The 23955-nt window shown below is 44.1% G+C and overlaps 2 protein-coding genes across 5 annotated transcripts in view; both read left to right on the top strand.

Annotated features, from left to right (window-relative positions):
• Nucleotides 1-201: 201 nt before the first annotated feature.
• Nucleotides 202-13954, top strand: TACO1 (translational activator of cytochrome c oxidase I). 2 transcript variants are annotated; one of them, XM_072781209.1, is made up of 5 exons: nt 202-706; nt 1890-1996; nt 3562-3689; nt 4192-4369; nt 10441-13954. In XM_072781209.1, exons 1-5 carry the CDS (start codon nt 424-426, stop codon nt 10468-10470), a joined length of 726 nt encoding a protein of 241 aa, XP_072637310.1. In that variant the 5' UTR covers nt 202-423; the 3' UTR covers nt 10471-13954. The 2 variants fall into 2 exon arrangements, with proteins under 2 accessions (XP_072637310.1, XP_072637309.1); XM_072781208.1 differs by lacking the exon at nt 10441-13954 and adding an exon at nt 4693-8632 and having other exon boundaries at nt 203-706.
• Nucleotides 10487-23955, top strand: part of MAP3K3 (mitogen-activated protein kinase kinase kinase 3) — a 69789-nt gene continuing 56320 nt past the window's right edge. The window contains exon 1 of one of the 3 annotated variants that reach the window (XM_072781195.1): nt 10487-10505. Coding sequence is in view for 1 of the 3 variants with exons in the window: in XM_072781197.1 (XP_072637298.1) it covers nt 15317-15320 (4 nt within the window). In the remaining 2 variants the exon portion in view is untranslated. Of the gene's footprint in view, nt 10506-14585; nt 14717-14996; nt 15321-23955 lie in introns of those variants that run through there. The other 2 variants (XM_072781196.1, XM_072781197.1) reach the window with 2 other exon arrangements.

Below are 23955 nucleotides of genomic sequence, written 5' to 3'. Positions count from 1 at the left end.
AATAAGCAAGAACAATAATAATAAATTCCTAAGTGAACTCTTCGTTACAGCTAAAAAATGTGAGTTGGACTCTCAGAGTCGCTCCCGCCTTGACCCCAGCTCGGCACAGGTGCGAGGAAGGAGCAGGTACCGCGAGGCGGAACGGAATTTGCGGTCGGTGGGGGCGCGTTTTTGGAACGGACCGGGAAAAAGGAAGTGTGCTACATTATCCAGGGCACTCAACCCCGGCTTCCGGGGATGGGATCGGGTGTTTCGCGTTCCGCCCCGGGCCGGCCTGAGCCCCGAGGTCTCTGGTGACGGGTGGACGCGGGTGGAGGCGGCCTCAGGCTCAGGACCTGCTTGCTCCCGCCACGGGCGCCACGGGCTGACCTTGGCCGCCGCTCATTGGCTGCTCTTGCTGACCTTGGTCCAAGGTCGGGGTCGATGGCAACTTGGGCCGCCTCAAGCCTGAGCAGGGTCGCTGCCGGGTGCCTGTGGGGGGCGCGAGGCCCCGGGGTCCGGGCGGCTCTTCCTCCCACCCTCGCGGCCTCCCAGCCTGAGCCCACGGGCCGCATCCCCGTTCCGGGCAGGACGCTGCACCTGACCGCGGCGGTCCCCGCCGGGCACAACAAGTGGTCCAAAGTCCGGCATATCAAGGGTCCCAAGGATGCCGAAAGGAGTCGCATCTTCTCCAAGCTCTGTTTGAGCATCCGCCTGGCAGTTAAAGGTAAGTCACCCGCTGCTGCCCTCTCTGCGCCCACAGCTAAATCAGTGACCACCGTGAGCCTTGGTCCTTCCTGAACACCGTTGCCCGCTTCATAAACGCTCAAAAGACCTGCCGACATTGTAGGACTCCACTCGCCTTTCCAGATGCTGAGCGCCTGCCTGTTTGGCGGGGAGTTGCTATTAGGATGATAATGGTAAAAGTGACTTCATTCTAGTGTGTAGCTGGGTACTTCATAGAAACAGACCCTAAGAGTAAGGTCACTTGGGTATCTTGCCTGAAGAGACCAATCGAACCCTCTAGCCACCTCTGGTAGCACATAAGTTGTGGCAGGGGCATTGAGGAAAGCTGTTACTTGCCCAGCTTCAGTTTCCCAAGACACATTTTCTCAGAAGGTAAGTTTGCAACCATGTCTTTTCCCATTGTGTAGCCACTACAAGAAGGCTTTTTTTTTCCTTTCTTGGTTTTGTTTTGGTATTTCGATACCTGTAGGAGTGGAGAAAGAGTCCTGTAAAAATCATGGATTTTGGGCTTAAGAAGACTTGGTTCCTGTCACTTACTGACTGTAGGACCTTGAGCAAATTGCTTAACCTTGCTCAGTTTCAGTTTCCTTCTATAAAACAGGGATAGTACCCACCTTATGGAGGTTTCTGGCACATAATAGGCACTCAGTAAATACTAATCTACCCCTAGAACTCACGCCTGATATTTCTCTTTGCTTTCTTCTAATTCTTGATATTGAGTGAGATCAACACTGTTGAGTATTTGTTATGTGCACTGGTGACACAGAATAATGAGGAAAACCCCCACCCCGAGAGACGGCATGATTACATGCTGTCATATGAGCATTTCAGTAATTACACACAAAATAATAGAGTCAGAACAAGGGGTATTAATAAGTCCAGGAAGTTTTGGTACCATTTTCATCCCTTACCTCTTCATCTGATGCAAAGTGGTCTCTGAAACCTAACAAAAAGATATTCATCCTTACAGAGTGAATTAGAAACTTATTTTCCAAAATACTTCTCCATATTCCATTCAAACACTGATTAAATGTCCTAAATTAACTGAGAGACAAGTGGTGACTTTCTACCTTTTTTGCTGGGGGAGGGTAGAGAGGCAGAAAGCCCTTCTTTCTCCTGGCTGTAATGAGGTGTCTTCACCCAGTCTTTTCTCTCTTTCTCAGAAGGAGGCCCCAACCCTGAGCTCAATAGCAGTCTGGCCAACATCTTAGAGGTGTGTCGCAGCAAGCACATGCCCAAGTCAACGATTGAAGCATCGCTTAAAATGAGGGTATGTCCTCAGTTTCACTTCTTGTTATTGATCACAGCCCCTCCAGGGCCCATGTCTGAAAGGCCACCAAACAGGCCTTAGATTATCAAAAAGAAGGGTAACATTGTGGTTGATACTCTCAATGCAGAGCCTTCTGGTGTCTCTCTGACTTTGGACATTGGTTTTGGGAGCCCAATCAAGGATAGGATGAGTAGATAATGTACAGAACCAGACGGCCTAGGACTATTCAGCCAGAGTGTGAGGTGAGGGTAGGAAAAACAGGCACAGTGTGGGGAATGTTAGATTGAAGAAGGGTTTGTTTTTCAGATATTTATGCCCTGAAGGAGAAGAGCCAGTAGAAAGGGAAACAGAGCAACAGTGATGGTGAGAGGGGCAAGGATATAGAGACCAGTTATGGGAATTGTCTTTGAGCCCAGGTGAGAGGACATCTCTTCCTCTGGGACAAGTAGGAAGGATTTGAGGAAGTAATTTTTTTTTTTTTTTAAGATTTAATTTATTTGACAGAGAGAATGGGAAGGGAGAGGGGAAGAAGAAGGGCCTGCCTGAGCAGGGAGCCAGACATGGGGCTTGATCCCAGGACCCTGAGATCATGACCCAAGCTGAAGGCAGATGCCCAACTGACCTAGCCGCCCAGGTCATCTGAGGAAGTAATAATCATCTTAATAGCTAATAATTATTGAGTGCTAACTCTAGGTCAAGCACTTTGATAAGAATTTTGTATACATCATCTCGCTGAATCCTCAAAACAACTTTAGGTGGAAACTGAGACACATAAAGATTAGGTGACCAAGTCAAGATAATGTCAAGAAAATTACAGATTTAAAACCAGACAGACCATAGAACCTAGTCTCTAACCATTATACACACTGCCTTCATGTAGGCTGTGATGCAGTTAAGTGTAAGTAGAGGATTTTCACATACCTGGTGGTCCTTTATTTCCTTTGTGAAAGAAGAAGGAAGAAATTGTCATTTGAGGGTTCCTGGAAAGGCAGCAGGGCAGGGTGCTTGGAGAGAGTGGTGAAGGTCAGATCTGTGGGCAAGGGATAAGTGGAGGTGGCATGGGAGGTCCTATTAGATTAGTCGCTAATCTGTTGATCTATTGTTTGAATTTTGTGACCATACTATTTTCAGTGGTTCTTATGATAGGCCCTGGGTGTGCTATTTCCTAAAGCAATACTGAGCACCCCAGGGGTAGGAGACTTCGCAAGTGGGTTTCATGCAGGATGAGTGTAGAAGGATGAGTCTTGGTGGGTTTGTGGGGGCTGGTATGTGTGTTAGATGTGAGATTCAGCTGGGACAGGAAGGAAATGAAACGAGGTGATGGCTAATTGATTGTTCAGGGACCAGAGAAACAGACTCCCTTCCCAGTAAGGGGTCATACTTGCAATTACCTCAAAAGTTGGTCCCAAAGGGTCACCTCTCAGAGGCAGGGGACAACAAGAAAGACTTGAAACCTGAAGCTGTACCCCAGAGTGCCCATCCCATCGAGTCAGTATCTGTGTTCTGGGCTGGGATGCAAGAAGGAATTGAGAAACAGGAAAATGTGCTCATGTTGTTTATTGCAGAAAGCCAAGGATGTTTATTTGCTGTATGAGGGCCGAGGCCCTGGTGGCTCTTCTCTGCTCATTGAGGCATTATCTAACAGTGGCTCCAAATGTTATTCAGACATCAGACATATCCTGAACAAGAATGGGTAGGTATAGGTCTGGGGAGAGTAGAAAGGTATGAAGCCTTGAGATTCCAAATCTTTGCAAGGAAAGAACTGTTGTTCCTGGTGGTGTTTCAAGTTTTAAGCATACTTCATCTGTAGAATCCAAAGAAATGATCATTTCTTCTCCCTTATTTCATTCTGTATGAGGCAGGATCCAAAAGACTTTTTCATCAAGTGTAGGAGGGGCCCTCTGTTCCATTTTCCCTATCTGTAGCCATATGATGTCCAGGTCTTAAAATGTACCACCAAGACTGGAATCTTAAATGATGACGTCTTTGTATCTACTAAACTCCACTCAGGGCAGAAAGAAGGGGATGGGGGTATGTTTGGGTTTTTCTCTTGCCCAGGGGTAGCTGCATATTCTCCTTCAGAAGTATGTATAAACTCCAAAGGCTGGGTGAGAAATAGAGTATTAGAATGTAGTGCTATTTGGTGATTGAAGTGTCTCCAGGCATTTAATCTGGTATGTTTCCTTTCCTTTGAGGGGAATGATGGCTGATGGAGCTCGCCACTCTTTTGACAAAAAGGGGGTGATCATGGTTGGAGTGGAGGACAGAGAGAAAAAAGCTGTGAACCTAGAGCGTGCCCTGGAGCTGGCAATTGAAGCAGGAGCTGAAGATGTCAAGGAAACTGAAGATGAAGAGGAAAAGAACGTTTTTAAAGTGAGTATGAAGCCTTAGTGTTTAGTGAACTTTTGAGAGAGCCCTAATAGATGTGTTAAGGCTTGCTTCTCTGTTTCTTCTTTCTTGTGCCCTGGGGTACAAGTGACATAAAGAGTTCACATATTGCACAAACATTTATTACATGAATACTGGATAGGGCTTACTTTATTGAGGACTATGAGAAGGATTCAGAAGTCTGAAAACTGTATCTCTGCTAGTAGAATTATCATTATAGTCGTTCCATTCAGGTTTTGCAAAGTTCTGACTGGCTTTCTCCTTTTTATCTCTTGGCTCCTCACCTCTTGACTTTCTTTTGTCCCTAGTTTATATGTGATGCCTCTTCACTGCATCAAGTGAGGAAGAAGTTGGACTCCCTGGGCTTGTGTTCTGTGTCCTGTTCACTAGAATTCATCCCCAACACAAAGGTGCAGCTGGCTGACGCTGACCTGGAGCAGGCCGCCCTTCTCATCCAGGCTCTTGGCAACCATGAAGATGTGATCCAGGTCTATGACAACATTGAGTAACCAGGCTCTCTGTGCCCCTGGGGTCCTTCCTAGGCAACCTGCAGCTCATTCTGGAGCATAGGCTTCTGCAGCAACTCTGAGATTGAAGCAGATTGGAGGCCTAGCAGGTTAGGAGGCATAAAATCAAGACCTGGAGCTTTGTGGCCAAGGGAGTCACTGCATCTCAATGGGGCCTCTTTGTCAGCTCTGCTGGTGTCTCGCAGCCCTGCTGGATGCAAAGTGGAGCCAACCAGCTAATCAGATTCTGATCTTAGGAAGTTGGCCCTTGTGGGAATGGCAGGTGCCCTGAAGGCCCTTGTACTAGAAACTGCTCTTATATAATATAACTGATCTGGGTTGCTAAACTCATAGTGTATAGCTCTTGCATTTTCCTGGGTTTTTATCCAGCTATTGGGACCCTCTTGACTTCCTTTGAAGTCTGTAGGTTTAGTTCCACTACTCCAGTCCCAGGACTTTTTTTTTTTTTTTTTAATTGACCAGAGAAATGTAGATCTCTACAGGCACCACTCTGTGCTGGTCTGGTGGCCCAAATGTGTCATTTGTCATGCAAATAGTATTTGTCAAACACTTATGTACCAGGAACTGTATTTAACAGGAGCACAGGGGATCCCTGGGTGGCTCAGCGGTTCAGCACCTGCCTTTGGCCCAGGGCGTGACCCTGGAGTCCTGGGATCGAGTTCCGCATCGGGCTCCGGGCATGGAGCCTGCTTCTCCCTCTGCCTGTGTCTCTGCCTCTCTCTCTCTCTCTCTCTCTCTCTCTCATGAATAAATAAATAAATAATTAAAAAAAAAATAAAATTAAAAAAAAAAAAACAGGAGCACAAACTGTTCAGTTGGTACTCTGTGTTAGATCCTGCTCTAAGACATAGGACCTCTGAGGTCAGACACAGGACTTCTGTCTGCTGGAGCTATCCTAGGGCAGCAGGAGCTATACATGCATCCTTGTTATTTTCGTGTGGTCTCTGTGCCCTCCTTCTGCCAAAGAGCTTAAGGCTCTAACTCAGTAGGAAATCCAGTGCCAATGTTAAGGGACTCCCAGGCCCTGCTTCATCCAGACCCCCTTGTGTTCTGAGATTGATCAGAGCAGACCTTTCAGCATATTGGACTGCTCTCAGGAGAGGCGATGACAAGCTGGTTCTCAAAGCTACTTGGTTACCAGAATGCCCACTCGAGCCCCTTTTCATCCCTGCTGGCAAATGATGGGGCATTGGCAACTGGAGAGGAAATGAGAATAGAAGGAAGGGTGAAGGACTGACTCAGATCCTGGCAAGCTGGGAAATAGGGCCCTTTATTTATTTATTTATTTATTTATTTTTTTTGCCCTTTATACCTTTTCCCCTTAAGTGTCACTTTTGAGTTTAGAAAGACCAGGAGTGCCAATCACCTATTAAATATGTCAGGAGCCCATTAAATATGTCAGGCCTGGAATGGCTTTTTGATCCCTGTTATTTACCTACTCTTAAGTTGTTTAAACCATTTCTGAGATCAGAATAATTTTCCTGAAGGAGCTTCAGGTAAATGAGGAAAAGAACAAAATCCAAATTGGCTGACTATAAATAATAACTTCAGCTTCTAGGAAAAACCGGTTACTAATTCCATGATGACTTTAGCAGTTGGAGAGCAAAGGCTAAGGAAAGAAAAAAAAAACAATGAAATAATCCATGAAAATGCCAAAGCATATGCTCTTCCACCTCACTTCATAATCATGATACTACCTGGCATTCTTTAGTTTGTTTTGTTTTTTAAAAGTTAGTGTGTGTGTGTGTGTGTGTGTGTGTGTGTGTGTGTGTGTGTGAGAGGAAGAGGGAGAATCCCAGGCAGGCTCCATACTCAGTACACAGCCTGATAATCGGGCTCAGTCTCAACCTGGAGAACATGACCTGAGCCAAAATCAAGAGCCAGACACTTTGACTGAGCCACTCAGGTGCCTCACATTCTTTAGTTTTTATAGGAGATAACTCATCAAAATATCTGATGAGCACATTCTTAAAATAGTGCAATTTAAAGTTTAAGTGCTGCTTTGTAATTTATAGAATACTTTCTTATGTTATTTGATTTTCACAGCAAGACTGAAATAATCAGGCCAATTTTATGCACAAATGGTCACATAGCAAGCAGGTGAGAATAGGCCTAATACTACATCTTACATTGATCTTGGTTTATAAAAATAGCTGTTTTGTAAATGTTGATTATAATTATGATATAATTTGGAAGAATCTCCTAATTTCTGGTCTGAGAAGTCTGCACCAGGAGAGCCTACTGTGGAAGGGAACTTGGCTAATCATGTACTTGTGAATAGTCCTCTAATAGATAGGATTTAAGGATTTTTGTAACTAGTTTTCTTACAGCAGGGCTTTGGATGGCTCTGCACTGACCCCTGGTGGTGCCCTGCAGTCTTTCCTGCAGCTAGCATGGCAAAGGCAGAAATGAAACCTTATTTGGACCTGTACTGCCTCTAACTCTGCTAACGAGACCCTTAGCTACATAGGTTAAATAACTATTTAACTGAATAGTTAAGCAGAGAGAATATGAGTTATTCTGCCACTAAAAATTATTTTCTAAAGAATATTTTATGTCAGAAAATGTTTACAGTGTAATGTTAAATGGAAAACAAAGATGTAAAACTCTGTATAGTATGATCCAAATTTTAAAATATAGTCATACTTTATCTATGGACTTAAAAAGACTAGAAGGAAGTGTATCAGAATCTCAAAACTGGTTATCTCTGGGTGGTGATGTCACTTTTCAACAATCATATATTTAATCAGGGGGAACATTTTTTAAAAAAGAAAACAAGTCACATTATTGTCCAGCTAGGGAGACAGCATGTGAGAGGCCAGGAGTCAGGCATACCTTAAAGTCAAAAGAATGAGATCTGGTCTTGGCTTGCCTTTGCCTTATCTTTGGTCATTGTCTTAGCAGACAGAATCATTCAATGCCTTGCAGCTGGCTTCGGCTCACTTTCAAGTGACCTTTCCATGGGATGGAAGTATTTGTGATAGGTTCCATCCATAGCCTTGACTCTTACAGGAAGCGTTCACGTGGTACATAGCTGCCTTCCTTCTGCCAGAGGCCTCAGCCAACAGTGGAAATTCATAGGCTGAGTTACTCTTTTGGGGTTTTTTTCTGTTTTGTTTTTTTTGCTTTACTCTCTGATACTTAGAGCACAAGAGTCAATAAAACTTCACACTCGAAGAGACCCCAACTTGTAGACTTTTATTTGAATTGCTGGGGACACTTCTGGAACCCTTCTGAAGAGGAAATAAATGACCCAGTAGGTCTGGCCAGGGCAAGTGTTAGGATAGATACCACACTAGTTTTGACCCAAACCGCTTTCTTCCTTATGCCCTCCCCAGACACTGAGGAGGATAGTAGTTTTTACTTTTCCTCTTGTCTTTCTTTTGTCCATGTGAAAGAGGTAACATCTATGGTTTTTGAATGAGTAAGTGAACCTCAACTGGAGGGATTCCCTTCCTCCTAAAATATAACCACCATTAACAATCTACTCTGTATTCTACTTATTGGAACCAATCTACTGGGGAACAAATTTCAACTCTTAATTGCCAGAAACCTTGGACAAGAACTTAACCTCTTTGCACCTCTTTGTCTATAAAATTAGGATAATAGTACCTATCTCATAGGGCTATTTTGAGAATTAAGTAAGTTAACCTATGTTAATCACTTAAAAGAGTGCCTGGCAATAGTAAGTGCTCAATAAATGTTGGCCTTTTTCCCCCCACTAAGTTTGAATGAACATTTTTTAAAAACTGAAATGTGATCACCCTGTACGTTTCTGCTTTATGAGTTTTTGTTTTTTTTTCACTTCACAATGTATCCTGGATGCTGCAATGAACATTACTTATCTTTGCTCACTTGCAAAGTGTTCCTTAGGATAAATTTAAAGTGGAATTTATAAATGAAAAGCAATTTTTCTCTATTAGTTAATGTCAGTAATATATAAAATATCATGGTTGTAAAAATCTTCAGTGGTATACATATCATTCATTAACAATGCAGGGATCCCTGGGTGGCGCAGCGGTTTGGCGCCTGCCTTTGGCCCAGGGCGCGATCCTGGAGACCCGGGATCGAATCCCACGTCGGGCTCCCGGTGCATGGAGCCTGCTTCTCCTTCTGCCTATGTCTCTGCCTCTCTCTCTCTCTCTCTCTGTGTGACTATCATAAAAAAAAAAAAAAAAAAAACAATGCAGATAAAATAACTGGTTGAACTGGTGATTGAATATATTCTTTACCTCTGAATTAAAGGAATTGTCATCAGGGTGCTTGGGTGGCTCAATTAGTTAAGTGTTTGCGTTCAGCTATGGTCATGATCTCAGGGTCCTGGGATCAAATCCCACTTTGGGCTCCCTGAGTCTGCTTCTCCCTCTCCCTCTGCTCCTTCCCCTCCTGCCCCCCACCTCTGCCTGCCATGCTCTCTTTCTCTTTGTCTCTCTTCTCTCAAATAAATAAAATCTTTTTTTTTTTTTTTTTTTTTAAGATTTTTTTTTGGCAGCCCAGGTGGCTCAGTGGTTTAGCACTGCCTTCAGCCCAGGGCATGATCCTGGAGACCTGGGATCAAGTCCCATGTCGGGTTCCCTGCATGGAGCCTGCTTCTCCCTCTGCCTGTGTCTCTGCCTCGCTCTCTCTGTCTCTCATGAATAAATAAATAAAATCTTAAAATTAAAAAAATTTTTTTATCAAGTCAGATGGTAACTTTTTTTTTTAAGAGAACATATACATAAGCAGGGCTAGGGGGCAGAGGGAGAAAGGGAATCTTAAACAGGCTTCACACCTAGCCTGGATCCTGACACAGGAATCAATCTCAATCCTGACATCATGACCTAAGCCGAAAAGAGTCTAACCCTTGGGGCGCCTGGGTGGCTCAGTGGTTGGGCATCTGCCTTTGGCTCAGGTTGTGATCCTGGGGTCCTGAGCCTACTCCTCCCTCTGCCTATGTCTCTGTCTCTGTGTGCCTCTCATGAATAAATAAAATCTTAAAAAAAAAAAGAGAGAGAAAAGAATCTGACTCGTAACTGACTGAGTCACCCAGGTACCCCTTGTTTTTCCTTTTTTATACCAAGTTCATTGAGCTATTCCTGAAAATTCATTCATGTTTATTGTTCCCTATCTAGTGTCCAAGTGTCCTTATGCCCTGGAAAGAAAAAAAGAAAGTGTTCAGCTGGTATATCATAGGATGCTTGAGGCCCTAAGCATTAGGGGCAGGTTGTGATCCTTGGGGTCAGGTATGGCTTTAGTATTTAACCAGGGGCATCTACTCTATAAAACCAGGGGAACAGACTTGAGAAGGCATGGCCCAGATGGGAGGCTTCACATAGGGAAAATGAAGGGTGAAGAGAGAAACCGTATAGAAAGAGAAGAAATACACAACTACAAGGGCACACTTGTGGAGATCACATTCAACTACTAACATCCCCAGTTCAGGTTCACTTACTCATTAAAAAAAATACTTGTTTTTTGAATGTACTGTGAAAGATGCTAGGCATACCAATTTGAATGACAGCTTCTGTCTCTATGCTTACTTCCTTAAAGGCAATTACGACAGTGGGACAGGTGATTTGATGAAGAAAGTACTAGGTGCCCTGGTACCCAGAATTGTGAGTATTTGTCTGGAAGGGCTTCCTGGAGGGAGTGATGTTCAGTCTTAGTTCTTTCCTGAAAGAATGAGAGGAGTGGGGAAGAGTGGAGGAGAAGAGTGTTTAAAACAAAATAGCAGATGCAGAGATAGAGAGGTAAGATGGACTCTAGTAGTTCCCCATGGCCAGAACATAGATCTGAATGATGGGGTTGGCAGAGATGGGAAGTGGAAAAACTTGTGGCTGGAGAAGCATAGCCTGGGTCCTGAAAGGCCTTCTTAAGTACATCCAGGTATTCCACTTATCCTAAGGGCAATAGGAAACTATAAAGGTTTTAAGCAGAGCATGACAGAATCAGGTGTGCGGTTTTTTTTTTTTTTAAGATTTTATTTATTTATTCATGAGAGACACAGAGAGAAACAGAGGCAGAGACACAAGCAGGGGGAGAAACAGGCTCCATGCAGGGAGACCGATGTGGGACTCACTCGATCCTGGATCCCCAGGATCACGCCCTGAGCCGAAGGTGGTGCTAAACCACTGAGCCACCTGGGCTGCCCTCAGTTGTGAGTTTTAGAAAGATCACCCTGTGATGTCAGCAGACACTGTTACATGGGGTTTGAAGTAGGATGGTGGACCTGAGGATGGAAGAGAAATGGACAGATTGGTGACATGGTTAAGATTAGTCATGGACACAGGGAAATGGAGAGGAAGTTCTCTAAGGGAGAGAATTCACAGGTCCAAATTGGGAAAGTGTTGATGGCAGAGGAAATACAGAACTATGGAAGAAAATGATGAATTCAGTTGGGACCTGTAGAATTTGAGGTATCTATTGGAGGCTAGAGGATAATATCTTGGGAGCTCAGAAGAAAGTCTAGTGTGGTAACTTCAGCATGCGAATGTTTGAGATGGCCAGTTAAGGAACAGACAATGGAAATGAAGCCCTCAAAGAAAGCAGTTGCTAGAAGGAGGGAAAATCAGAATGCTGTTTTTTGATTAAAGACTTACATGGTTGTACTGTAGTTCTTTACTATGTGCAAGCATTCTAAGTGCTGGTGATAGGATAAGGCAGTGAACAGGACAAAATCCCTGCTGCTGCATAGCTTATGTTCATTATAGAGGAAAGACACACCTACAATTTTAGTCACTATGAAGAAAAATAAGACTGAATATGGGGCTAAAGAATGATGGAGAGAGAGGCTATTTTGGATGGGGTGCTTAGAAACTCGGAAGAGTTGACATTTGAGCAAAGACTTGAATAAAATGCAGGAATTGGCCATGGGAACATCTTCAGGAAGAGCATTCTAGGTAGAACAAATGGCAAGTGCAAAGGTCCTGGACTTGGTAGGTTCAAAATATGTTAAGAAGGCAGTGTGGCCAGAAGAGTAATTGTGGGAGAGAGGTAGAAAGGAGGTGAAGATGGCAGGGCCAGCTCCTATTGAGCCTGAAAAACCACGACAAGGAGTTTGGGTTTTATTCTTAGTGCAATGGGTGGCCATTAGAGGGTTAACCGAAGGGTGATAGCATGATCTGAATTACATTTTATAGGGATCACTCTGGCTGCTGTGTAGAGAACATTTTTCAGGTGGCCACAGAGGAGACCGGGTTAGGAGATGAGGGCAGTCATCCAGGAGAGGGTGGCAACTTGGACCAGGATGGTAGTGGTGAGGGGCAGCTCCAGTGGCGCAGCGGTCTTAGCCTGCAGCCCAGGGCTTGATCCTGGAGACCCGGGATCGAGTCTCACATCAGGCTCCCTGCATGGTGCCTGCTTCTCCCTCTGCCTGTGTCTCTGCCTCTTTCTCTCTAGCTGTGTCTCTATGAATAGATAAATAAAATCTTAAAAACAAAAAAAAAAAAACAATTAAAAAAAAAGGATGGTAGTGGTGAGAAGTGTTAGATTAAGATACGTTTTGAAACCAGAGGTGGAAAAAAAAAAAAAAAAAAAGAAAGAAAAGAAACCAGAGGTGAGAAGACTTTGATACAGGGATGTTAGGGAAAGAGAAAAACCAAGGAAGACTCCTCCTAGGTTTGTATTTCAACAATTGGGAAAATAGAAGAGCAGGGTATTTTAGGGGGAGCAGGAAAGTATAAGGAGTTCAGTGTGAAACTTGTGAAATTGGAGCTGTGTTTTAGACATTCCAAGAGAAGCTGCTGAATAAACCATATAGGCAATGGAGTAAGTACTAGATTTCCACTTATTGTCTTTTTGTTTTTATTTATTTTTAAATTCTTAAAAAATATTTTATTTGTTTATTCATGAGAGACACAGAGAGAGAGGCAGAGACCTAGGCAGAGGGAGAAGCAGGCTCCCCCCATGTGGGACTTGATTCTAGGACTCTGGGATCACGCCCTGAGCTGAAAGCAGACGTTCAACCTCTGAGCCACCCAAGTGTCCCCACTTGTTGTCTTTTTAAAATATTTATCTAACAGGTCAGTAAAATTAAGGGTCAGATATGAGCCCCAGATTGGGAGATGAGGACTTCTAGCAGTGGCTTACTACACACATTCTCGCCAGGGTGATACCCCAGTGGGGTGAAAAATGATTCCTAAGGGGTGAAAAAAAAATCTTAGATAATACAATGGTATATAGACTTCAGAGCTCAACCCTATTTGATGAAATCTTATTCCTTAGCATTTAATTTCTCTCATTAGAATTCACATTTAATTAAGTAATTCAGAATTTTCTCCTGGGGGAGGAGAGGAGTGATAATGAAAAAGCAGTTGAGAAATACTGGCCTGGTACAAGAACGTGACCTTTGGGTTGCAGACAGACCTGGTGTGAATCCTGGCTCTACCCCTTGGACTTGGTCCTTAACTTCTCTGAGCTTCATTTTTATCATTAAAATGCAAATAGTATTAATTCAGAGTTACTGGAAAGATTAAATGAGATGATGTGCCTGGCATTGTATAAATGACTGATAATTACTAATTTTCTTTCCCCTTTACTCCTTCTCTCCTTCCCAGAAGAGAGATTATTATAGTTAGGAACTACAATAAACTGGGTAGGGATCTAGTCAAGTGGGAGAATGACACACTTAAAAGCTTGTTGGAGGAAAACAAACAAACAAACAAACAAACCTAACAGGACAAGGGCTCTGATTAAATAAGGGGGAGGGGGAAGAAAGGAGTGTAGAGAAAGAGGGGAGGGAGTTCAAGGTAATTCATCAGAGATTTGACAGCCAGGGTAAAGCCACCAATAAAGGTTCTTAGTTGATGGTTGAAAATGGCATCAGAGGAAGATTATTTTGGCGTCTGATTTATATTACACTGGAATAGGGACTAGAGGAAGGGAGCCCATATTAATTGTGATGGACTTGGCATCGGAAGACCTGGGTGTATAAAATGAACAATGGGGGTTGGGGAAATTAATTATGGTCATTCTCTATTTTGAAATATGCAGCCAGTACGATTGTTTTGGAACAATATTTCGGTAGCACGGGAAAACACTTATAATAAACTCTAGGCATACTACCAAACAATCTGAAGCCATTTTTGTCAAACGTTGTATATCTTGGTAGGAAATAGATAAAATTATCTCTGGGGTGGACTTTTTTTTTTTTTTTTTTTTCAGTTTTAGTTCGAAGAGCTCGTATTGCTTTCATAACTAAAGAAAACAGACCCTCTCGGACTTTGCCGCTGGCTGGTTTGGGCCCTGGCCAGCCGCGGAACTCCCAGACTTCCGAGGACCCACATTCCCTTACTACCCGAGCCCCTCGGAGGGTGTGGGCCCGGAGGTAGGAGGCCCCCCCTGCCTCCCTGCTAGCGCAGCGTCCGGACCGGAGGACTTGTCGGGGGATCGGGCGGCGGAGGTGGCCACGCGCCGGGAAGCGCTCGGAGCCAGAACCCTCCCCGCTTACCGCGCGCCCGCCGTGGGCACAGGGAAGGGCAGGGCGCCGGCCTCACGGGCCGTCCGAACCGCCGAGAGCTGGGACGGCGAGAGGCCGGCGGCCCCCCCAGCCGCTTTCCCAAACTCCAACCCCAAAGTAGCCGGAGGGGAACAGCGCCAGCCCGCGCGCCCGCGCGCCCGCGGAGCCCTAGTGATGGCCGGGAGGTGGGAATGTGGGCGGAGCCTCACGCGCGAGCCGTGATTGGAGCAACCGGCACCTCCCGGGGCGAGGGAGGGCGAGACGGCGAGGGATGCGCAGAGGCGGGTGCTCAGCGCCCTCTGCGTGATTGGCCGGCCGAGAGTGAACCGGGTGCTGTGCCGATGATTGGCAGGCGGTAGACGGCCCTCGGTAACGGCCTTGGCTTCGCCCATTGGCATCCTGCTAGAGTAGGCGGGATTGGTTCATCGTGTGGTGCTGATGATTAGCTGGCGACCGAGAGGGTGCTGGGGAGAGAGCGGGGTCGGGGGGGCGACTGGGGCCGCGATTTCCTCCCGGTTATTGGCTGGTGAAGTGGGTGGGGGTGGCACGAAGGCCCAGCGGCTGCCTGGGATTGGCGGGCGCTGCGGTGAGTGACAGGCGAGGGGGCGAGCTGCGCGACCAGCGGTTTGTTTTTCGGAGCGTTCCTGAGGTGGAGAACGGTGGCCGGACGGAGCGACTGCGGGACTGGGAGACTGGCGGGCGGGCGGGCCGAGCGGCGCCGCCGAGGCCGGGCTGGGCCGAGCCGAGGAGCGCCGGGGATGTAGCGGGCCACCCTGCCCATGCCACAGCGCCCGGCCGCGGGCGGAGCCGGAGCCGGAGCCTGGGGAGGCGGCGGGGGCCCCGAGCGCAGCCCGCGCCCCCCGCGCGGAGCCAGGCCCGCTGCCGTCCCCGCCGCCCGGGCCCCCGGCATGCAGCTCCGGCTGCGGAGGTGACACTCGGGCCCGAGCCGCCGCTGCCGCCATCGCCACCATGGGTGAGTGTCGCCACCGCCCCGGCCTGTGCCCGCGCTGCTCCGCGTCGCCCCGCCCCGGGCTGAGGGAGGAGGACCCAGGGCCGCCGCCTGACAGGCATGGACAGCCCACCCGGCCCGGGCTGCGGACTGCCGGCGCCCGCCCGCCCCGCTCGCGGCTCGGCGGCCCAGGCGGGGGTTCGGCTTTCCCCGGCCTGCCGGGGCGGTCCGGGCCGGCGGAGCCCGCTGGGCAGCCTCCTTCCGGGCCGCGCGGCGGGCGCATCCCGAGGAGGCGGCGGCGGGATCGAGGGCCCGTGCTCGGCGGGGCAGCCCGCTCCGGCCCGAGCGAGCCGGCCCGCGAGCCCGAGGGCGGGGGAGCGGGGGCTCAGTGTGGGGCCCGGGCTGGAGGCTGGTGCAGGCCCAGCTGCTGTTGTGTCTTTTCCTTGATTTGCTTTTTTTTCCTGCCTGTGTCATTTCCTTCCCTTTGCTCACACAGGCCGGCCAGCGAGAGTTCCCGGGGCTTGCTCTCGAGCCCTGTGCGCGCCCCAGCGCAGGGGGGAGGGCGTGCGGGGAGATAGGCTGCGAGATGATTAAAACGGCAATCACTGTTATCAACGCCGCGGTTGAGAAACGAGAGCCGCACGCAGATTGCTGGAGGGTAGGAATTGGTAGGGGACTGCCAGCTGTAATTCACATCCTACTTTTTGAAAAATCCGGTTGCAGTGTTTTACAGCCATTATTTTTATTTAACGGTATCCCTGAAATTGTGTAACTTTTAAAAGAAGCAAGCGTTCACTGCGCTAAAGAATCTATGAAATCATTTCCTTTTTATCAATACTTGCAATTTCTGTTGTAAAGATGTAATCTAAGAAATGCTTCTGATGTCTTCCACACGCGGCATTTACACTGAATTACATTTTGTTGTCCTTCTTGGTAATTTAGCAAATGATTATTGGACTAGGTTAAGAAACAGATAACATTTTAGATGTACTTTGCTTCTCTTGTTCGGATGAGTTACTGTGATACTGTCGTCCACAATCACGAGTTTTGCAAAGCATTTGGTACTGTCCTAAATAACCAAGGAGTCAGTGAAAGGATCCTTTGCAAAGGCATTTGCTGTATCTGAAGTGCCATGCATGAGAAGAGGGAACGTTAATATTTGCTTTGCCCTATAGCAAGGTCAGGTCATTTTTGTAAAAGTTAAGTGTATGCTGTGTTACATCGGGCAGATACTGTTTTACTGCCTGTATCTACACTATGCCTTTGAATGAATTGCCTTGTTCTATTTCACGCTGCCCTTGTACAGTAAAGGATGGGTTTGTTCATTTGCTGGGAGTACGGTTTCCTTCCCGTTCTTTGCTTTAAAAGTGCTTGCTTTTCTGGGGTAAGTCTCCTGTGACTGTAAGCAGAAAAGGAACCCAGTAAGGCTTGGTATTTTAAAAAATAATTCAACAAATACCAAATATTTACTATAAATGGGGCACATTATTCTTCATGTCCTCCCCAGGCTTCAAACATTTATCTTGTGTTTTGGAATTTGATGATTGTACTCAGTCCTTGAATTGGTTTGTGAACCTCTGTTTGTGATGGTCTTTCCTCTTTGTCTTGTGAGGGCAGTGTTAAGGCCCAAAAGGGAATGTGTAATACTTGAGGATGGGCAGACTCCCACTCCCCACTTTCTTGACTGCTGAATCAGAGTGTCCAGATTTGTTGATTGCATTTTAATGTCCAACATGAAAATAGTTGTCAGCCTGTTTTCACATTTCAAGACATACTTAAAAACTATTTTAAGTGTATGAGTTTTTGGAGAGACAGTGATGGGGAAGAAAGGGACTGTATACATAGGGGCCGGAACCAGGAAAAAGGACCAGGAACTCTGCTTTCTTATTTGTCCCCATGTCTGTTTTACATAAAGAAATTGCCTTACTTTCTTTAGCAGGTTCCCTTTGTAACTACACTCTCTTTTTTGTAGATGACCTTGATATGCAATTAGAGCTAATACTGAATGCTTCCAGAGCCTGGATCTTTAATTTACCTTATAAAAGTTTCAGCAAGGATATGTGTGTACACACATATATACACAGTCACTCTTTTAAATATTGGTTTCCATTTTGGTGATGTGTATGATGAATAAAATTCCCAGGTTAGTTTGCTTTAGTTGTTGTGGTTCTGAGTAAACTATAATACAGCAAGAGGTTGATAAGAAAGACATACAGACTTATTAATATTTTCATTATATTTGTTAAACTTCAGCCCAGTGAGGAAAGGACCAAAACTAATTTGAGTCCCTGCCCTTCAGGTTTTTTGATTAACAGTCATACTTTCCTGAGCTGTTCAAAGCCCCAGATTCAACCTTGTTTGACAACTTGGGTTGGTAATAAAAACGGGTTAGATTTTATATTGGCTGTTAGCCCCGGTAAATATTTAGTGGAAACTATACTTATCCCCCTGTAGTACACTTATCCTTGTAAATAATAGGGAATATGGAGATATGCTTCTTTTTTTGGCTTTGATATTATGTGGTTATTAAAAAAATTGGGATTGACTGGTCATTTTTCTTGGTCACACTAGAATTCTCTCCCAGTTTTAGTAATTATAGTGGCAAATGCTGTTAATGCTTGAGACTAATTCACTAGTGTACATTTGGATTTTTTATAAATGCAGTCTGAAACTTAGTGGGAAGTGTTACTGAAAAACGTGTAACAACTTGGAAATGTTACAGGAAACTACAGTGAACTGGGTATAGGATTAAGGATGAGTTGATTCTGCTTTGATAGCTTGGCTAGAAGTCAGAATCATTGTGATTTATAGGCACCTTGGGTCTCTAAGGTTCCAGGGCTCTTGTGAGCTCCCAGTCAGACCAGTGTCAACTTGGCTTGTCTAGAACCTGACCTCCTGTGTAGACTGGCCAACAGCTGTTTTAATTGAAATTGGGGTCACAATTTAATGACTCAGCATGGCCATGTGTTGTCTAGATTTCTGGTATTTTTTTAAATGACAGTTGGATTTCTTTTTTTTTTTTTTTTCCAAAGACTTTATTTAGGGGTGCCTGGGTGGCTCAGTCAGTTAAGTGTCTGCCTTTGGCTCAGGTCATGATCCTGGGGTCATGGGATCAAGCCCCACATTGGGCTCCCTGCTCAGCAAAGAGTCTATTTCTCCTTCTGCCTCTCTCCTGGCTTGTGTACTCACTTGCGCTCTCTCGCTCTCAAATAAAATCCTTTATTTATTTGAGAGAGAGAGCTTGTGCCAGCGAGCAGGAGTGGGGAAGAGGGACAGGGTAGGGCAGAGGGGGGTGGAGAAGCAGACTCCTCATTGAGCAGGGAGCCTGGCTCAATTCCAGGATCCCAGGATCATGATCTGAGCTGAAGGCAATTGCTTAACTAAGCCACCTAGTGCCCTTGACCATTAGATTTTAAAACTGAATTTTAGGCATTTATAAAAAGTAAATAGCTAAGTGAATATTAGGGGACTACACAAAGGATAAGGAGCAATTTTCTTGGTTCTGTCTACGTAAGCTAGTCTTTGCCCATTTATTGTCTCTTACATGTCAGGAACAGTATTAGGCCCTGTATCTACATTTTTCCTGTCCTTAAGAAGTTATCTTAAAAAGGTAAGGTGAACCAGAAACATGTAAACAAGTGAGTGCAAGGAGGTGGTGTAGGTAATTCGTTAAAACTATGTACCGGTGCACAGGAGTGAGAGATCAATTCTATAGTTTTGGGGTTGACATACATAATCCTATAGTCTCTAGACCTTTAGATTAATTTCATTAAATGTAAAAATAAAATATAGTGGTGATATGTTGATTCTTCTGAGGAAGATACTCATATTACTTTGTAATATGTATTTTTAAATTTGGGGGGCACCTGAGTGGGTCAGTCAGTTTAGCATCTGTCTTCAGCTCAAGTCTTGATCCCAGGGTCCTGGGATTGAGCCCTGTGTTGAGCTCCCTGCTCAGTGGGGAGTCTGCTTCTCCCTCTCCCTCTGCCTCTCTCCCAGCTTGTGCTCAATCTCTCTCTTGCTCACTCTCTCAAATAAATAAATAACATCTTTAAAAATAAATACATTTTGAACCATCAGTTACTTTGGAAGGGCTGTTATATCCCAGAAACAGAAAAAAAATCAGAATTTGACTTTGAGATCTAGCAAAGGTTCTACCATTGTCCATGAAGGATAAAAAGTTTCTTGTGAATGAGGCTCGGGCCTTTTTCCTTGTACTTACTATAAAATGATGTTTCCCCAGGTATTGACAAGGTGACAAGGTGGATCAGTGGGAGAATATGAAATATCATGAGATTAAGATAGTAAAATGTGACCCAGGGACACTTTGAAAACAGCGTCTCTTGGGTGAGCAGTGTGATCAGACCATCTGGCAGTGCTAGGTAAAGTGCTGGCCACATAAAGAAATAACATTGTTAGTTAAGTGAAAACAATTAGAACATTACTTTGGGGATTTGTATATATGGAAAAGGGAGAGTGTCTGACATAGTAAACAGATGTTATATAGGACAACAATGTTTATTGAAGGACATGGTGCTACTAGAAACTTTTCTGGGTTTTTAGCCAAGGGAATTCATAAATGGGCATGCCTTAAGACCCTACTTTTAGATAGAGTAATAGTTCAGTCTGGAAGATTGACTTCATGCTGAAGCTAAGTAGAGAGGAGTATATTTCCTGGCAGCCCCCAGACCATAGCTCAGGGTATCTGAAGAAGAAAAAAGTGCACACTGCTGAATAATTATGGATAGCTATCTGCTTAAGACTGCTTAAGAGCTTCCACTTTTCAAGCCTAAACTCTAATCCTTACTTCATAGATCCTTTCTTTTCTATTTTCTGTGAATACTCCTTCCCTCTATAGTCATAACCCCTTAATCTCTAGAATTAACTTCTTCCTCTGTGCTTCTTCCTGGTAGCTTTTAAGTGTGTCAAACCACCCCCATCCTCAGGAAATATTTTCAAGGTTATAGCACACTATTACCCCAGCCTCAAGTTGTTCATGTATAAAGTTCACAAATGAATTGTTGATTTCTACTACTTCCAATTTCCTTTTAATCTTTAGCTTCTTGATTCCCTTTAAAATTGTGTTTCTACCTCTGCCATTCTATTGGGCCTGCCTGGCCTGTGCCTGCCACTGTCCTTCTTTGGTCCTGACTTCTGTGGTGCCACTCTTGGTTTTTTTTCTTCCAAACCTCTTAAAGCCTCCTTTGCCAGCATACCTTCTTCCTACTCTACTTGATAAGGATTATTATTCATTGAGGATCAGCCCCTGACCTACTTTTTCCCCCTCAGTCCCCTCACTTGCTTTTAGGTCCTTTCTCATCTTCAGTTCATTTTTTAAGCTCTCACATAGCTAGAACAGCTTGATTTTCTGAAAGAATCCTTATTCTGTTAATAATTATGTAAAATCATCTATAAAACTGCTTGCTACTCACTGAAAAAAATTTTTTTTACGCATGCCAGATTATGTACTCTAGTTTATATATTGTCTAAGTCAATCGCTTTATTTGTGTCACCTTGTATTTGGGTGTCATTCATCCTTTTACCCCTAAAGTTTGAACATCTTAAAGTATCTTTCAGAACTATCTAATGTATATTACATACTGGTACTCAGTGAATGGGTATTTTTAATGACTAATAAAAATCCAGGAATAAAATTAAGTATTAGGGTAGATTAAATAGTATCCAGTCTTTTCCACCAACCTTTTTCCATTGATAATAATAGCCAGCATTTTTTTAAGCATTACTAAGTGTTACTTTGGTACCATGAGGAATAATTTGTAAGTTCTTTTTCCCTTAGCTCTCACAACAGATCTGTGAGATACTTTTATTATTTCCATTTTACAGATGAGGAAACTGAGGTTTAGGGTGAATAAGTGATTTGTTCAAAGCCTCTTAAATCCAGGCCTTTCTGACTTCAAAGTGCATATAAATGACTGCTGCACTCTAAGAAAGCTTCTATTGGTTTTTTTTTTAAGTTTTGTTTGTTTTTATTTTTAAGGAATACCATATTGGAGTTCTGATAATTCAGTTAAAATCTCAATCCAGGAAGAAATGCCTAAAAGAGCCACTTGATTTACTTCCTGTCTTTATCCACATCCTCGAAGTATCAGTTTAAGAACTTGCCTGCCTCTAGCAGTGTTTTCAACTTTGACACAAAATCAGATTCTATAACCCTGTGTCACTTGTGTCAGTTATTCTGGGTGTTGGGAGATAGTACCAAACTATTCCTCTAGTGTGTTCTCAGCACTGGAACTACCAAAGAAGTTTATCCATGAAGTAATGCCAGGAATTGGTTAGCTTCCTGGAAACTGAATTTGTCAACCTGATAAACCAGCTCTTATAATAGCATCATCTTATACAAAATTAGAAATGATTCTGTAGTCCTGCTTGTCATGGATTTGACTTGAAAAGCATGTGTGTTTTGTGTCTCTGTGTATGTATTCACATCCATCTTGGTTCAGTATCTGAATAGAGACAACAGAAATTACAGGGTGGTTACCTTGATACTGAAAACTCCTATGTATTCTCCGGTTAGGAATAGCCCTGAATGTGCCTCAGAAAACAGTTATCTAGTCATAATCCTCTTTATGTGATCCCAGTTTACTGTTACAGTTGGCCTCAAAATTGTATACACATATATATTAAATAGTATATAAGCCAACTTAATATATAAGCCTGTGTGTATTATGTATATAAGCCAGTCTTCCTAGCTTAGATGTTATGCTCTAATTTTTAAACCTTGTTTGGGAGGTTAAAAAACAAAACAAAACAAAAACAAACAAAACAAAATATCATACAAGTTCTCTTTCTTTAAGGGCCCTATAGGGAAATCACTAGAAAATATAAAATAATTGATGGGACATATGTTTTTGTTTGTTTGTTTTTCACTATGACTTTATCTTGGGATGTACATGTTTTAATTTTGACATGTCTTTTTGTAGATACCCACTTCCTTTTCATTCACTCTCCCATTGATTTATCCTTTTGGTTCTACATCTACTCTCATACACACTTTGGTATATATTTTGAAATGGAATTAGATGGGAAGCTACTCTACTAGTGCTTTCCTGCACATGTTAAGTCTAATTTTACTTTTATGAGTAGACAGAAACCTCCACATGGGCACCGTCTTCCTTTCCTGCACTTCCTCAGACGGCATGTAGGGCGCCTGAGCACATTTGATCTAAAAAGAGGGAAGAGACAAATAGCCCCGATTTATTCCACAAGGTGTTAGAACATTTCCAAGGCACAGTGACAAAAGACAAAAGATAAGTGCTTTCTGGGTGGAGTCTCTTGTACTTCTTTTAAGGTGTGCCCTGGGTCCCCAAGTGACTTAGCTGTCACCAGAACATGTGTAACAACTCATCTTTCATATTCCTTTCCAGATCAACAGGTTTATTTTCAACTCCCAAATGCTATTTGAGTAGACCAGGATCTCTCGAAGGACCTGGGATAATTCTGCAAAACACAGAATTGGGCTGGTTTGGATTCTGGGTTTTGTCCAGTTGTCTTCAGTGCATGAGAATTCTAGTACTTTATGCTATTTCAGGAAAAGGGGATTAAAAGTAATGCCAATAAGGGAGAAGACAATTCATTGCTTGGTCAGTTAGGGAAGAAAAACAATAGAACTGCCTTTTGGCTTCCCTGTAAGAAGCAAAAGGCCTATAAACTTGTAAAGAGTTGGGAGGGGGGCTTTCAAAGACTAGGCTTGTAAAACCTATGACCCAGCAATTGCACTGCTGGGGATTTACCCCAAAGATACAGATGCAATGAAATGCCGGGACACCTGCACTCAATGTTTCTAGCAGCAATGTCCACAATAGCCAAACTATGGAAGGAGCCTCGGTGTCTATCGAAAGATGAATGGATAAAGAAGATGTAGTTTATGTATACAATGGAATATTACTCAGCCATTAGAAATGACAAATACCCACCATTTGCTTCGACGTGGATGGAACTGGAGGGTATTATGCTGAGTGAAATAAGTCAATCGGAGAAGGACAAACATTATATGGTCTCATTCATTTGGGGAATATAAATAATAGTGAAAGGGAATAGAGGGGAAGGGAGAAGAAATGGGTAGGAAATATCAGAAAGGGAGACAGAACATGGAAGACTCCTAACTCTGGGAAACGAACTAGGGGTGGTGGAAGGGGAGGAGGGCAGGGGGTGGGGGTGACTGGGTGGCGGGCACTGAGGGGGGCACTTAATGGGATGAGCACTGGGTGTTATTCTGTATGTTGGCAAATTGAACACCAATAAAAAATAAATTTATTATTAAAAAATAAAAAATAAAACAACTTGTATTCAAAGCAGCTACCTGAGGTCCTTGCTTGGTACCTTTTTTTTTTTTTTTTTTTTGCTTGGTACCTTTTTAAATGTGCTCTTCTACATGGGATGCTTTAAGAATAAGTCTGTGTGTGACTCTGACCCATTATCAGCTCTCCATGAATTCATCTTTTCACTCAGTACCCTACTACACAGAACTGTGTTGTTGTTCACTCCAACTTTTCATCTGTTTTTCCTGGTTGAGTTTCTCTGGCACTGGAAGAAATTGCCCTCTTTGAGCACCTCCCTTGCCACTGTGAATTGGTAAATACTGCTGCCAGAAATCTGATGAGATTTGTTAAGAATCCATTGAAATTTAAGATGCCATATT

This window comes from Canis lupus, chromosome 16 (genome assembly GCF_048164855.1).
Source record: "Canis lupus baileyi chromosome 16, mCanLup2.hap1, whole genome shotgun sequence".
Lineage (NCBI taxonomy): Eukaryota > Metazoa > Chordata > Mammalia > Carnivora > Canidae > Canis > Canis lupus.
Note: the sequence above shows the minus strand (reverse complement) of the source record. Positions and strands in the feature narration are given on the sequence as shown.